Below are 16,849 nucleotides of genomic sequence, written 5' to 3' on the forward strand. Positions count from 1 at the left end.
ACTCTGAGGAACTACCACAAACACTGTCATGCTGCTGTAAATACTCACCATAGCATTAAATGTGTGTTAATCCGCTGCTGGAAATAGTCCCAGACAAATTTACTCCTTACTCCTGTTTAAAGTAAAATTTGCTAAAAACCAAAAGCTCTGAGAAGTTACAGTACATTCGTGACCATTTTAAAGATTTACATCCTCAGTTTGGGGTTGAGTGCCACAGACAGGGTAGGGAAGTCAAAACGTATTGAGAGATGAACTTTTTGTTGTTTTTTCGTGACATTTGACGATACGAAACACAAGCCTTATCCTCTAAAAGCCACCCTGCCCTCCAACATCTTTCACAAGTCTGTTTGCAGCTATGATTTAAGCCAACAGTATTTTAAGATGGCATGCTTCATAAACGTCATCATAAACGCTGAGTATTTTAGTTCACCTTCAGAGCCCGAGTAGACACAAACATCTGACAAACACAAACAGGGCATTGCCCCTGCAAACCTCAGCTAAAACACTGTGATCACGCTGAGACTCTCCTATAAATCATTTGAGTTTAGGGGGGAGGATAACAGCACGTCTTTAAACCCAGAGACATCGTTAAAGAGAATTGGCTTAATGATATGTCTGAGACTGTACATTCGAGTCATAAGCTCTGTATTTGTTGCCCACTCATTTCAGCCGTCATATGACAGCCATCAGCTGTAGTGGGAGAAGCATCCCACGCTGGGCAGGGAGACGCACAGACAGAGGCAAGCTGTTGCCTGTAAGTTAGCTGTCAGTCACTGGTGAATGAAAGGACGGAGAGGAATGGGAAACAATGACAGAAAAGGTTGGAAACAGCCTGTTTCCGATGTGTCTATGACGAGATAACTGCATTCCAGTGCTCTAAATATGAGGATCTGATATTCTTATCAGGATACTGACTAGCAGGACACCTTGCACAGGAAGAGAAACTATTAGTAAAAGCTCCAGTACACATCCCTGACAGGCATTCACCCTTACAGACGGCCTCCTGAGTCTCCAACAGGAACAGCCAACCTATCTAATCTCAAGATCAGAGTGTAGCGGTGGATCTGGAAGGAGGACAGACCCTCCTCTGTTTGCTCTGAAGTGGAGCCTCATTGCACGCACACACACACTCACAGTGACTCATCCACTGTTTTTACAACACCCACACAAACCCTAACTCCTAAATGTGTACTCAGACTGGGAAACACAAACAGCTACACACGTACAATTATCCACGTAAACATTTGCACTCTAATCTCAGAACGCATTTATGAAGTTTAACCTCTATAACACACAAAGCCAGTTAACTCTTTACCTTGAAAAGCAGCCACATTGCGTGAGATGAGGAACTTGAGGCTGGAACTGGACGTCTGGAGGAGGTTCTGGATGTCTCTCCGGGCCGCCACCTGGTACTTCTCCTCCATCTTTTTGGTGCAGCAGGTCAGGTTCTTGGACATGCACACCTGAAGGTCTGAACCTGAGAGTCAATGAGATTAAATGTTAGAATCTTAAAACATTACGGACCGAGGGCCAGGATTATCAACAGTTGTTGATTATTTTCTCCTCTAATCAATTAGTTTGGTCTAAAAAATGTCAGGAAATGGTGAAAAATGTCAGACACTGTCTCCCAAAGCCCAGCCTGACCTCCTCAAATGTCTTATTTTATCCACACCTTAAAAATATTTGATTTACTGTCATAAAGGAGTAAAGAAACCAGAAAATATTCACATTCAATCGGCTGGAATTAGAGAATTTTGATGTTTTTTTCCTGAAATATTATTTTAACCAATTAATTGATTATTAGTTAGCCACTAATTTAATAGTATTCAGTTCATTGATTAATACTCCAAGCTCTGATTTTCTAATCTGATTGGATGGAAAGGACATACCTGTCTTTCCTCTTTTTGTTCAACGCAAGAGAAATATTAACCCATGATAATCTTAGAAAACAGAAAATAACGTGGTGGTGCAGTGGTTAGCTTTGTCACCTCACAGCAAGAGGGGCCCTGCTTTGAACCCTCTTGCCCAGGGTTCAAACCTCGGGATGGGGGAGCCCTTATGTGCTAAATTTGCATGTTCTCCGAGTACTCCAGCTTCCTCCCACAGTCCAGAGACAGGTTAGGTTAATTGGTGACTCTAAATTGGCTGTAGGTGTGAATGTGAGTGTGAATGGCTGTCTGTCTCTATGTGTCAGCCCTGTGATAGTCTGGTGACCTGTCCAGGGTGTACCTCGCCTCTCGCCCAGTGTCAGCTGGGGTAGGCTCCAGCACACCCGTGACTTCTAACTGGATAAGCAGATACGGAAAATGAATGAATTAAGTTGCATCAATAGTCAAATGTAACTGATAATAAATGTTTGGTTTACCTTAAATAAATTAAAGGGGGCCAACACCTAAACTAAGAAATCCAATATGTTTAATCTATGGCCTAAAAAAGTTCATGTGAAATGAGCAACTCTCTCTAAAGGCCAGAAACCAGAGAAGTCTCAAACATGGGATGTCAATAAGTATAAAGTCTGGAGCTGCTCCACAGAGAACGGATGTGCGACTCATTTTGTGGACCCACACAATGTTTATTTTCTTTTTTTATACCCAAAATGACCTTTATTCTATTGTAGTGTTCCCAGCTGTGAAACAGAAGATGTACCATATACTCCTAACATTCCCCTGAGGACTCTAAATGTCATCTGTAACAGTGGAACCCAAATGGTGGGTTGTAGGCCCATTCTGAATGGACCACAAATGACTCACAAACGTGTCAAGTTTGTAAAAAACAAAAACAAAAAAAAACTTTACTTTTAAGTACAGTAAATTTCCAGCACAGAGCTTTTATTTTGAAGTGCCATTTTCTGCCGTAGAGTGAGTGACTAACGGACAGCTATTTGACAGAGCCAGCAAACTAGCTTAACAACATGGCCAAACAAAAGTATGACACTGAATTTATTAAACTGTGTGGCCTCAAACTAATGACTAAGTAGAAATCTGGACCCTGTGGCTGGACCAGTTGGGAACCACTGATCTGTAATATCTTTTCAAATTCTAGTCTACTGAGCAGTTCTGGACTTCATAACATATAGCATCACAAATTTGAGTTTTAGCACTCTTGTTTTTTGCTTTTGGAAAGAGTTGTTCATGTTTACAGTTCACAAATATTGTTGGACTGTCTCAGACTGTAGGAATAACATGTACAAATTTTGAAAATGGCCGCATTTCCCCTTTAAGGAAAGACACTTACAGTATCATTTATGGCTACCATTTTTGTTATCTTCAGAAACATGGGAAATGGGTTAAAAGTTGTGCTGTACAGCAAACATAACAGTCCAAATCTTTTGGATTTTGGAAATACTTTGAGAACAAGCACATGGTGTTACAAGGCCAATTTTTTTTTCTCCTGAACATCAGCAGGTATTTATTTTTCAGAAAAAGGAATGCTCACCTCTGTGACCTGAATGTAATACGTGGCAGGCATAAACTGGGGCTGGGGATTTGCATGCTCTCTTTTGGGTGCTCCACTTTCGTTTACACATTCCACAGCACAGGCAAGTCAGGTGGATCTGGCACCTTAAACTGCCCGAAGGTGAGTATGAGTAAGTGAGTGTGTCTAACTATCTTCTGTATGATAAACTGACTGACAAGCTGCTTCTTTTAGCAGCATTCATCAGCAAGAGAACAAGACTAAGAGTGTGAAGTCATGCAGTGTGTCCAATGGAGGTATTTCACTAAGGACCATGAAAGCTAACTTGTTGGTGGCACAAGAGGACAAGTCACAGGATTATCATTAGGGCTGGGTATATTGTTTAAAAAATTATAATACCAGTAGCCTTAAAGTGATGCTGATACCAACAGAGTACTTCCTTGGACTTCATTTGATACCCATCATGTGAAAAGAAGGCATATAGCACAGCCATACTTTCAAATGTTTTGGTGACATCTCCGCAGGTTGAACTGCAAACTCCACCACACCACAGACTGTATGGGTTGTAACTGGTAGTGTGCCGATCATGTGACATTAAATCAAAGAACACTTGCAGTGTTTGGCTGCAAGAAAAACCTTACAAATGGTCATTATTTCTAGACCCCAGTACAAAAAGGATCGAATGCAGGTATCGTTTGACTGGAGAAGTTTTGATACTACTTCGTACTGCGTTATTTCAGTCGAAACCTTAAAAAGTGATGAGTAAGGATAAGCAGTATCTATTTTTTCATATGGTCATACTGTCCAGAAATTTCTCCAGGGAACACAGCATGACTGTATCAGTGTGTGACGCTACTTCAATCGCCCCAATCATTATAGTCGATCTGGGGTAGGGCTGGACGATATCTCCTGAAAATTACATCACGATATTTTTATATCTCGATATATCTCTCTGTCTCTGTCTCTCTGTCTCTCTTTCTGTCTCATTGTGTCATATGGATTACTGTTAATTTATTATGTTGATCTGTTCTGTACGACATCTATTGCACGCCTGTCCGTCCTGGAAGAGGGATCCCTCCTCAGTGTCTCTTCCTGAGGTTTCTACCGTTTTTCCCCCATTAAAGGTTTTTTTGGGGGAGTTTTTCATTATCCGCTGTGAGGGTCCAAAGGACAGAGGGATGTCGTATGCTGTAAAGCCCTGTGAGGCAAATTGTGATTTGTGATATTGGGCTTTATAAATAAAATTGATTGACTGAATTGATTGATTGATACACGATACGTATCTCGGTATTTTGAATCTGCTCCAAAACACTTCATCAATGCTCGGACTCGGAGACACAATCCAACACAACAGTTGTGGGGATGACTTCTTTGTTGTTGTTGTTGTTGTTGTTGCTTTGTTTTTTCCAAAAATATTACAACAATGAGATTTTTGGTCAATAATCATCAATAATGTTACTTTATGACCAATTTTATTTGATCATTTATTTATTTTTTCTTATGTTACTTTATTCCTTACCTCGTTGACTTTTTAATCTGCTGTAAATTTCTCTATATTTGCCTGTAAAGTCTAAATCTAAGACGATATGTTGATATATCTCGATAACGATATATATCTTCATATTGCCCAGCCCTAGTCTGGGGACCATGAACGTCCGAACAAGATTTACTGACAATCCATGTGGATGTATTTCACCCAACAGACACCAAAAAAGCAAAAATAAACTAAGTACAATGTGCATAAAAAGCCCATGATGGCAAATCCGAGGCCTACTCTTTAAAAATATTAGTTGATCAAGACATTGTTCTCGATTGTGTGACACATCTGCAGTTGACTCTGGCTGTATAAATCATTTTAAAACAATAATGATATCCCTAAACATAAGGTAAGGGCTCATACAATGGTTGTGTATTTGAAGCAAATGCTTTAGTGGAGCAAGAAAACCAAAACACACAGATCCTCAAAGGAGATTGGACTCAAAAGCGTTATCGCCTCACCAAGTGATGTCTCAAGTTTTCCACTATGAACAAATTGTAAGCAATCTGCACCCATAGGGGACAATCAAAACATCTTAAAAAGAGACCCAAAACTCGGATTAAATAAAAGCCTCTCTGACATGCCTAGGCAGAGTGTGCCGAGCTGTTGCCAGAGACGCTATCAGCTGCCGAGAAGAGTGAGGAGGGAGCGGAGCAGGCGATGGCACACGTGGAGGAATTTAAACTCTCCCAGATAAGACAACTTGAAAGAGCCCGAGGTCTTGCTTCTTCTTCTTCTTTTTTTTTTTTTTAAAAAAAACCTAAATGTTTTCCAGAGCTATTTCCACAAAAAGCAGCTTTTGTAGAGTGAGGTGATAGACTTCTGACTCTGCTGTGTTCTGACCTACACTGAAGGCTGTTTGGCAACTCTTATTAGAAAACATGGAGACAGCTTTCTCTCAAATTCCTGGAATTTCTGAGCGTTATTTTTCAAAAGCCCACATTCAATTATAGATAACTTCTAACCAGGATCGCCTATACCTCTGGTTATCTCCCACTACGCTATCTGATGTTTTTATGTGAATTAATCTGAATCCATCAAGGAAAATATTTACGTCTCACCAGTCTCGACATGCATTTGGACTTGAAGGTTAGCGAGAGGTTACCAGAGAGGTCAGCGGAGGTGCAGTTATAAACAGTAGCAGGTGTTTTTACAGGGCGGCCGAATCAGGAGCTTATCGTCACCCACTGCACACAATTTATCTCGGAGAAAGTGCTTTTCGGCTAAGAAACAGAGCAGCGATTTAAAACCACACAGGCTCATTTGAGGGGCTCAGGAGTGGCGATGGCATTATGAGGGTTATTTAGAGGTTTAGGAGGCATTTGAGGGTTTTCTGTCAATGTAATCAGATTCCTCACAGAGGCAAAGGGGGTAGTGAAGTTTGTAGGGAGCAGTTTGTGGCAGGATGGTCGTCAACACCATTAAGATTTACTTTTCCAAGAGTAGCAGCAGCAGGAAACTGCCCGGTCAATGAAAGCCAACATGAAATACCCACACCCAGAATTCAACCCAAAATCTTTTAGTGGGTGGTGTCCAGAAAGTTTAAGGAAACTCAGTTTACCTCACTTGGCAGAAAATAGTTCCTGTTTATCCCTGCAAGCCACTTATCAGCAGCTACACTGTATTATACAGCATATTCTAAACTAGCCCATATAATACAGTGACGTAAACAGTAAGTGATACCTTTAAGTGGCTGTTCTGTTGTGCAAACACTTGGTAAATCTATCCCCAAACATACTCCTGTTGCTAAGCATTAAGTGCCTGAGGATGGGTTGAACATTATCAGGATTATTTTAAATATTCTAACATTTAACATGAACCTGACACACTGCCGAACATGAATTAAAGTGGATTAATGAAGAACGTCTGCAGCATTTCCTCCAAACATGTTGATTTAAAAGTCACACACAAAGAGGCACATTTAAACAGATTAAAGCTCTCATGTTCTGCTGTCTATATTATTACCATGACTGCACACACGCCTCTGAAATGTGTTTAAAAAGGTGTGTTCTGTAACTACAAAGAGAGCTTCAAGAAGCCAGAAAATGACAGGTTAAAAGGCAACAGTGGAGTCAGAGAGATCAACAGGAAGGTGATGGTTGGCATGTTGATGCTTTGGTTGTTATGGAGAAAAATGTGCCAGTGATTTAAAGAAATGTGACATATAACTGTCTTATGTATGAGGATTCAGCTGTATGAAACTACATAGACAGTAACACACACTGCTGCTTAAGTTTACCCTCAACATACCTGGTCTGGGGCTCAGAGGCAATAATTGATTTGGTCCAATTTGCCTGAGTTGGAAAACTTTGCGCACTTCGTCGCATTTGTTTGGACTCCCAAACGTGAATCCAGAGCAACACGCCAGGAAGAAAACGTACTTGGTCCACAGCACACCCATTTTAATGAAACCCGGGGTTAAAAATACTCCACATATAAAAATGTAAAAGAAGCTGGTTTGTAAGTTGAGGTTTCTTCTGAACCTTTACTCCACTCAGGTGAGTCCCGTCCACATCTCAGGGTTTTTAGGATTCAGCGTCGGTCATGTGGCGTGTGTGTGTCGCGTCGAGGAAACGCTTCAGATCATCTCGGTCCACGCACGCGGAGGGAAAGTTGCAGCGGTGTGACGAGTCTGTTTGAAAGCGGCATGTTGTCCAAGTTGGCTGGACCGGCGGCAGAGGCGGTACCGTAACGTTACCTGAACACCACTGCTGGATACACGGCCGAGCTGCGGCCTGACAGCGCCATCTAGTGGACCGGACCCGACTTCAGTTTATCACCCGATTTTATTTAATTATTTATTTTTTTGTTGTGAGGTTGTTGTTTTTTTGGACAATTAGACTGAGATTATTCTGTAAGCCAAAACACACGCCTATATAAATGATTTTATTTTTATTTAGATTTCAATTATTTAGATCAATGATAATAATAATTGATTCTGATAAATAATGGTTTGTAGCTAATATGTATTTTCATGGGATTTATTCACGGGTGGTTCGGCACAAGGCATTTCAATGTCCTTTATGCAAACCTGGGCCAAAGAAAGTTAAGATAATTAAATGCCACCTGACTAACTCTATGACGTTTTATATAACTTTTTTTTTTTAACTCTATAACATATAGCCTAATATATAACTTTTTTTTCATCACATCTTATTTTTTATAATTCTATATTTATAATTCATTTTTATTTTATCATCCTATTGCGCTGATTTTTAATAATTCTCCCGCTATTATTTCATCTTTTTTTAATTTCTGTTCTCTGTAGTGTCTGAGTATCCTGACAAGCACTATATCCACAAACATATTTAAATTATTTGCTTAGTGACAACCACAAGCCTCTTAAAGCATGGCCATGTATCATTTTAATTTAGTAAGACAGATGGTTCAAAAATTGGAGTTTGTTTCGTTTTTATGTCTAAAAATGTGGAATTATTGTTCTCCCTCAATTTATCCCAGCAAACTTTGAGAAGAGCTTGCACCAAGACTGATATAATTTAGGAGCCGTTTTAATTTTATACAGACTTAAAACACATTTTTCCCCCCACAGGAGTGGATTTTGACCAAATTCAGATACACAGGATGAACTCTTTATTACTGCAGCTAAAGTGCAAGATTTATCTACCATAATTGTGCAGTATTCACATTAGTACTGTATTTTTTCTTTCCTGACACTTATTTACTGTCTATTATTTATAAGTGTGAGGTTCAGTATATGGAGGATGTGGTGTTAACAGGGGGCACCTTACAGATGTAGCATCCCCTAATTTCATTGTTTTCCAAAAGTACAATGACAATGAAAAGCTGTTGATTTATACACACACACAAGGAAAAAGCTGCACCACTGCTCAAACACTGACCAAATTAGTTTTAAAAAAAAAAAAAGCCATTTCAATTGTCTATTGTCTGCTATAATATGCAAAATGAATGATTGACTGCTTTAATAAGTTCCCTCAGCATGGCCCTGTATTGCTCTTGAATGTCAACTTCTGTTGTTCATTGCAGACTACACTACTGCTTAAACGTATAACAAACCCAATTGGAAAACATGAATTCAGTGTGGTGGCAAAGATGCTCAACATGACAACCATAATATTAGTAAATTGTTTAATCAGGAAGTCTAAGTGTGGAAAATCAAAAGATACTGGATGTAAAACAACCTTGTTTACATCACGTTGTTCCCCTTCCCCGACTTATTTTAACCAGTGTGTCGTAGATGTGACATTACAAAGTACAAACATGATTTAAAACCTTTTCAAAAGCTTTCATTTAAAATCCAACTGAGACATAGGTCAACCTCAGGGTGAAAACTACTGTTAACACGTATGTTAACACCTGTAACCCATTAAATGAAATTCGCATTGAACCATCCAGGGAAAAGTATAGAAAATTTAATATATTTTAAGCAACATTACAGTTAACCAATTTAAAACACAACTATCACAAATGTAACAGATCAAAATGGTCAGAACATTAAAGCACATGAAGCTGAGTGCAGCAGTTTTTTTTAATTATCAGTCGGGTCATCATCCAGGTCAACTCCATCTCCTCGTTCCTATACAGGCCGGGACAAGTGCAATACCTCGATGTACACAGCATTGCAACTAATCCCCACCTACACAGGAAGGGACATCTCCAAATATTCAAAACATTATACACATCCACGTATGTGAAAATACCCACCATGCGGCAAATGGCAATCTTTGTGAAAAGCAATCCCACTTGGTAGAACAGCTCATCAACCTAGTCAGTTTTGCATGGATTTGCACAGCGAACATCAGTTAAAGCTGAATGCAAACCAGCAAAACTGACCGTGTGATGATTAACAGATTTTCCATGATTATAAACCCTTAATCTTCACATAGATGCAGTTAGTTAGAAGTACTTCAAGTGCTTACATTGCAGTAGATAGGAGAAAAACACTACCTGCACTATAAGCACTTTAGTACTGCTGAAACTGAGTCACTTGACGAGAACTGGCAAATACTCCTGGTTTTTAAGCACAGCGTTACATGTGGTATTATGCAAACAGATTGTGTTTGATGTGACACCCCCAAAACCAAAAGTCTAAACAGGTGGAGAGCAAGCAGGCCACCATCAGTTTTGCATAGATTTGCACAACTCATCTATTCTTGTAGTGCAACTATGCAAAACTAGCAGAGAACTGCAAGATAATTGAGCCCAATTAGAAATTAAGAAAATGGTCTGGTGGCGCATATCACAGCCCCTTATGCCAGAAGGAGCACTTAGGGCAGTAGGTGCTAGTCTATTTCACTATCTGCACTAGATGCACCTTAGCACAAAGACAGTACGTCACATGACATGTTAACATCAAAGATTCTGCACATCAGTGTCAGGGTATTGCTGTAAGTGCCTCCACTGCAGTAGGTATGACATAGTACTACCTGCACTGTAAGCACTTTGACAATACACAGACTGATAACAGCGTCGCTGCCCTGTGGCCCCATGGGGAAGATGGTCACTCTGGTCCAGGTTGCAATCTGGGTTGAGGTCCTGCACTTCATGGTGGATCTGTAAATTAAAAAATGACACATAGGACAGGTTATTATGATAGCGGAGACAACTTTTAGGCACTGCAACAAGTTACATAGGCAGGTTAGTGTGTGTGCGCACGTGTAGGCAGTTTATTGTGATTAAATCAATCTAAAAACGTGGAGATTGTTTTTTATCACTATCTGAAATATTCACCACTATCACTAGGCAGACGGTGATTGAAGGAGTTAGCTGTTGAGACACAAGATGTTATGATTTATCGCAGCAGCACGAGGTCACTGAAAACATGAATGAGCAGCGGAGCCTGCGGCCCGCGTTCCCTGCGACACGGGCGCGCCTGCGCAGGGAGCGGTGTTGTTCACCCCTCCCCCACCCGTCTTTAACATGGCGCCTCGAAGTGCGCCAACCTTAGCACAAATGACTTTAAACCAGCCAAGCTAAACGCCAACGTAGCACTGCACACTGAAATTCAGCAACCGCGTGTTGTTTTGGTTAGAGGAAACACCGTGGCTTGCGGTTTCGGACCTCCTAGAAAACACGGCTACCGTCCATGTAGGAGCAGAGGCTAGCAGCTAGCAGCAAACAGCAGCCGTGCGCTGGCTTGGGCAGGTAGCTTAGCTGCTGTTAGCTTTATGAAAACATGGCAAACCGTGATAACACTACTACAGTTACATTTACAACCACTTTGGATGTGGCTGGGGAGCAGTTGTGGTGTTTTTAGCACAGCCGTTGGCTCATTTTTAGCTTTGGCTAGCAAGCTAATAAAATTAAGAGTTTGACGACACTGATTAGCCAACAACAAACGAGCACACGTTTTTAAAATACCCCAACAGTCCTATCCTGAAGGATTGGCTCTATTAACCCACTCCTGCCTTTATCTTAACATGACAGTCGCCTTTATCATGTAATGTCCGTGGTTTACGAACATTATAACTGTGTTAAGTTTATGCAGCTAGGCTAAGCTAGCTAAGCTAAAACGCGCGGCCTAAAACTGCCCCATGTGCTGCTGCTTTGTTCTGGGGGGCACTTTAACTCACACACCACTGCACTCGAGACTGAGCAACAAATTAACCAGATTTACAACTTTACTTTTCAAATATCGGACCTGCGTGTTTATACAAACTCGTGTTTTGTTAGCAGGAGGCCGGATTTTTTTCCAACTAGTTGCTAAAGCGCAGCGGAGAAAGCTCCGGACAGCTTTTCAAATCTCCCTCATTCCCTCAATGGTGGAGCAGAGGGGGCTGCCATGCGCCTCACGTTACACTGTTTTCATCGCCAGCATATCATTTATGTTTTAATGTTGGGATATCAGCCCTTCTCCCTCGCAGACGTGATGTTAAGACGCGTTAAAACAGGCGTAAAAGACATCGTTTGAGATTTCATTCAGCAGAGCAGAGACAAAAACATAACCCCAAACCCGACTTCCTTGCCGATAAACATGCGCTCGGTAGACACTCACCAGCCGAAATCCACCATCTTCGCTCACTTGCTTGGGCTGCCGTGTAGTCTCTTACCGACAAAAGAGAGAAATAAATACGCAACTATTCCGAAAACTTTTCTACCGGCGGACAAAAACGAAACATAAAGTGAAGTCCGAGCCGATCGCGAGGCAATTTATAGCCCAGATACGCTGCTTAAAAATGATTGCGGGGTTAGGAAAGTGGCGCGAAGGCGACCAGTTGGTAACCATGTGGGTGAATGAAGGGCGGCTCCCACTGAACGTAAATATCTAGCTACAACCCCCAACTCTCTCTATTAGCATACATAAACTACGGTACTTCCGACCCACATCTCCAACCAAACAGCCTCCACCTTCTCCCAAGGAAGGAGAGGGAAACAGACAGGGATCACTGCGGGATCCTTTAATACTGAATATATACATATATACATGCATAACGAAAAGAGCCTGCTGAGGCATGCAGTTTGACATCCATTAAAGTTTGCATTCTAATAAAAAAAAATATATAAATAATCTAAAAACATGCTCTCAAAAAAATAAATAAATAACAGTGCTGAGGAGTAAAACTAAACCAAATGATCACATGATGTTCTTCAGGTGCACTTTATGTTCATTTAATTAAAAATTAAACTACTAATTAACCTGTTGCTGCCACACAACACGTTAAAATCAGCCCTGTATCAACATGTAGTTCAAAAATATAGATTTGTTTAATTTTTATCAGCTTTCATAGATGGAAAAAACAAAGAAAAATCATGTTTATTTTATGTACTCATTATGAAATCAAACAAGTTTTACACACTGTTGTAAATTAAATTCAAGCCAGCTTTACAAATACAATTACAACACAACTGGGAAACTCTTGTATATTTTGTGTTTGCTCTAGCAGACATTAAATATTTGTAAGTCATAAATATAATTAAGAATTAAATTGAAAAAACAGTAGGCTTGAATTCATCACGAACCAATTATTAACCAAGAGTTTGTGGGTTTAATCAGTATAAAGGTCAAACAAAAGTGCTTTCTGTTGTTGTTTTTCAGGAATAATAAATATTTTCTTTTTTTCAATAGAATAAAATATATATTTATTGCCACTGTACATGTACAGCAAAATTTTATCTAATCTCCTTAGTGCCAGTATCTGTAAAAGGAGCTTATAAAAAAATAACAAACTATATAGTAAAATGTTAGTCAGTTAGTTGTAAGTTATCTAAATGTTCAGACATTCTTTATTAAGTCAGTTTAATTAAAATTGATGTAAGATTACAGCTGATTCTCAAGCTTTGGGAAAGCTGTTTATTTTCATTTAAAAGTGATTTAAGGTTTGAATCTAAATGGTCTGCTTCATGGGGAAAGGTTAAATCTACTTAATTAGTTTAAAATAATACTTTCACAGTAAATGTACAAAAAAAAGTTGATACAGTTTCATAAAAATGAGCTTCACCTACTAAATCAAAACAATTATAACTGAAATAATTATAGCTAAAACAATCTGAGGACCAAATGAGTGAAATGCAAAGATGAAACAGATGAAGAAGTTTTTAAACATGTTTAAACAATTGTTTTAGGTTAGTTAAACACTTCTGAACATTAGTCTGTTTGTAATATTGTTGCATTTTGCCTTCAAAGTAAAACACACATTAAACCCAAATGATTTAAACCACAAATATTCAGTTTGTGCAGCATGAAAAGTTGCAGTAATTCAAACTTATTAGGATTATAAAATGTTTACAGTCACGACTGCCTTTTGTGATTGGAGCTCCACCCTGAATTACACCAAGACATTTCGAGCTCACAGTGTGCTCACAGTGTGCTCGTGCCCTGGTCTTGTTTTCTTCTCGTGTTTGAAACTAAATGTTTGGACATTGTGGAGACTTCAGAACCAAAAGGCAGAAGCCATCAAACCACAACAGAGGAGCAGTTGAGTACTACAACAAAACTCTGGGCCCTCAGACAGGATGTGCGGCCCACACTCAACACGTTTTAAAAGTAAAATCTCTGTGAGCACTTTGACGGTAGTTTCATTTGAATGTGTGAAATTAATGAATTCTTTACAGTCAGATACAAAGCATGGATCGATACAAGCCCCCAATAGATGTTTCAGAGGCTTGCTGAACTCAAAAAAACGAACTCTGCATTTATAGAACTCACAATACCTCGTGCACAGGGTTTTGTGTTTTCTAATTTGTTTATGATGGGAGTGAACTGATTTTAAATATTTGATCAGGAAGAGTTAAAGCAATTAATTGTGAGGAAAAAAAATAATTGATTAAATTAATAACATATAACTAAAATGCCACACCAAACTCTTCTTCGTTTTTGCACCGTTTTGCACCATTTTCAGTTGGAAATCGTATAACCTGTGGCGAAACAAAGATTTACTCAGCTGTACTTTAAGGAATACTTCACCCACAAAATAACCATTTGTATATCATTATGCTGTGGTACCCTGAATTCATAAAGAAAACTTTGTTGTTCTTGCATGATTCAACATGACACAAAAAACGGCAAACATATCAATATACTGATTTATTTGGGACTACGTTTAACAACTGCACGTCCATATAAAAACATTCTTTCACACAACTCGTGCAGTAGAATCCAAGTCTCATTTATCCAGTCGTACGCTCAGTACGAGAAGTTTAAAGGGGAAATGTCTCTTTTGGCTTTTTTTTGTGTGTGTGTGTAAAATCTTCATATGAAAAGTAACAACTTGTTCTCAAATAAATGTAGTGGAATAAAAAGTTTCCCTCTTTAAAGAATGAAAATACTTAAGACAAGTACAAGTACCTCAAAATTGTACTTAAAGGAAAATACTTCACCCACATAATGACCATTTGTATTTCAGTTAGTCGAGCCGTGTTACCTTAAATTTGTAAAGAAAACCTTGTTGTTTTTGCATGACTCCACAAAAAACGGCAAACATATTGATTTACTGATTTATTGGGGCCACATTTAACACTCGTGCAGTATAATCCAAGTCTCATTTATCCAGTCATATGCTCAGTACTACCCAAACACATGCATTTTTGGTCAAACTTTACTTTTTAAAACTGAACTGACATGAAACTTATCTATGCTTGCTTCAAAGCCAGACTCTAGAATAAAGGATTTTTAGCAAAAATGCATGTGTTTGGGAAATACTGAGCATACGACTGGATAAATGAGACTTGGATTATATTGCACGAGTTGTGTGAGAGTGTGTAAAACAATGTTTTTAAACAGTTTTGCTATTTTTAAACGTGGTCCCCAGTCAATTACTAAACCAATACTTTTGCCGTTTTCTGTGGAGGCATGCAAGAAAACCAAAGTTTTCTTCACAAGTTTAAGGTTACACAGCTCGACTAACTGATACACAAATTGTCATTTTGTGGGTGAAGTATTCCTTTAAGTACAAATTTTGCGGTACTTGTACTTTTCCCAGGTATTTCCTTACTTTAAAGACAGAAAACTCCCACGAAAATCTTATAAATTATCTTAACTTGTCACATTTTAAATGTCTGAGTCCCACCCAAGAGACATTTCCCCTCTACATGTCTCATGTGGTTTCATTTAAACAATTGTTCAAAGTCACACAGAGGTCAAAATGTCCAATGTTTTCATTGCTCACATTGTTGTATTTGTGCTTTTACTTGAGTAAAGGTTTTGAGTACTTCTTCCACCACTGAAAGCTATGGCACGAGTGTCCCCTGCAGATCTGTGTTTTGTTCACAGCACAAAAATGTAAATACAGTTAAATAAATAATAAAAGAACACATCGCTGCATTTTCACTAGAATTTAATAACAAAGAAAAACAAGGGTTGATCCCTTCAACCTGGGAAGCTCACCACCTTCCCCCTCTATTAAATGCAACCCTCGGGTAGTTAAGAGTATAATGGAGGTTGTTTTTACCTTTCAATACAAAGCATTTGAATTAAAACAACTCATTGTCATGTCGAGAAGCCAGACATCTGTGAGTTGCTTTAAACCAGATGTGCTAAAAAGGACTCATCTTTTGAAGAGCGTACAATATGCTACTGACCTTCAGGTTTTTATCATGTTTTGAAACATGTTGAATCCTGTGAATTGTCACAAGCATTCTGTATGAGGGTGATACAGTATGGTAGCTGGCCAGCAGAGGGAACTATCAAACTAAATACTGTACTGTGAAGATATGACTGCTTCTCTACTGTAAGAGGAAGCTCACACCACAACTTCCCCATCCTGGGAGTTTCTGTTATTTAAAAAGAAATCCGCTTTATGCAACCCGCTCTGTTTCAGAAAGAGGAGGTGGCAATATTTTGCCCCAGCTGCTTATCCATAACATATTTAATTAGTTAAAAGTGAAATTTCTCATTTCTGCTGTTGCTGTAAATCACACAAGTCGCCCTCGGGCAAGTCCACTTAAGAAAAGATGTGTTTGACCTGAGCTTCAGCGCTCACTCCTCTATCTGACCAACACATATGAAACTTTTCCCCCTGATTTGAGAACGGCCTATCTGTTCTCACACATCTCTGGGCACACAGTGGGAGTGGGAGCGCTCAGTCATGACCCCCAACCCCCCACACAAAGCCAGTGGTGGGGCTAGTTCCTGTGCATATGGAAGTGAGGTGGGGGGTGGGTGGACGCAGGGAGGTTGTAGACTTCACATCGTCCCATGGGGTCAGATAAAAGCTTATGGCTCTGCTTATTAGACCCCCCCCCCCCCCTCCTCTTGTGCTCTCTGCACAAATGATAGTTAAAGATATGTGGAGGGATCAGCTGCAGACGCATTGGTGGACACTTTGCATGATGGTTTATATATGTAAAGATAAAGGAAAAGCCTTTATTTGGACAACACAGCGACAAAAACAGGCATGAAACCATTTTTTTGCTCTTCAAACTCAGCAGAGAACTTCACAGGTGAGACAGGCGACTTTAAACACCAAGCCGGCAGCACTCATG

General features: G+C 39.6%; 1 protein-coding gene across 1 annotated transcript in view; it reads right to left on the reverse strand.

Moving 5' to 3' along the window:
* Positions 1-7,657, reverse strand: part of gpc5a (glypican 5a) — a 219,563-nt gene extending 211,906 nt beyond the window's left edge. Inside the window, exons 1-2 of the mRNA XM_050049169.1 lie at positions 7,202-7,657; positions 1,316-1,477 (exon numbers count right to left, since the gene is read on the reverse strand). Of these exons, the coding sequence (XP_049905126.1) occupies positions 1,316-1,477; positions 7,202-7,352 (313 nt within the window). The 5' untranslated portion in view covers positions 7,353-7,657. The remainder of the gene's footprint in view (positions 1-1,315; positions 1,478-7,201) is intronic.
* Between the last annotated feature and the right edge of the window lie 9,192 nt (positions 7,658-16,849).

The sequence above is a fragment of the Epinephelus moara genome, chromosome 1 (genome assembly GCF_006386435.1).
Source record: "Epinephelus moara isolate mb chromosome 1, YSFRI_EMoa_1.0, whole genome shotgun sequence".
Taxonomy (NCBI): domain Eukaryota; kingdom Metazoa; phylum Chordata; class Actinopteri; order Perciformes; family Serranidae; genus Epinephelus; species Epinephelus moara.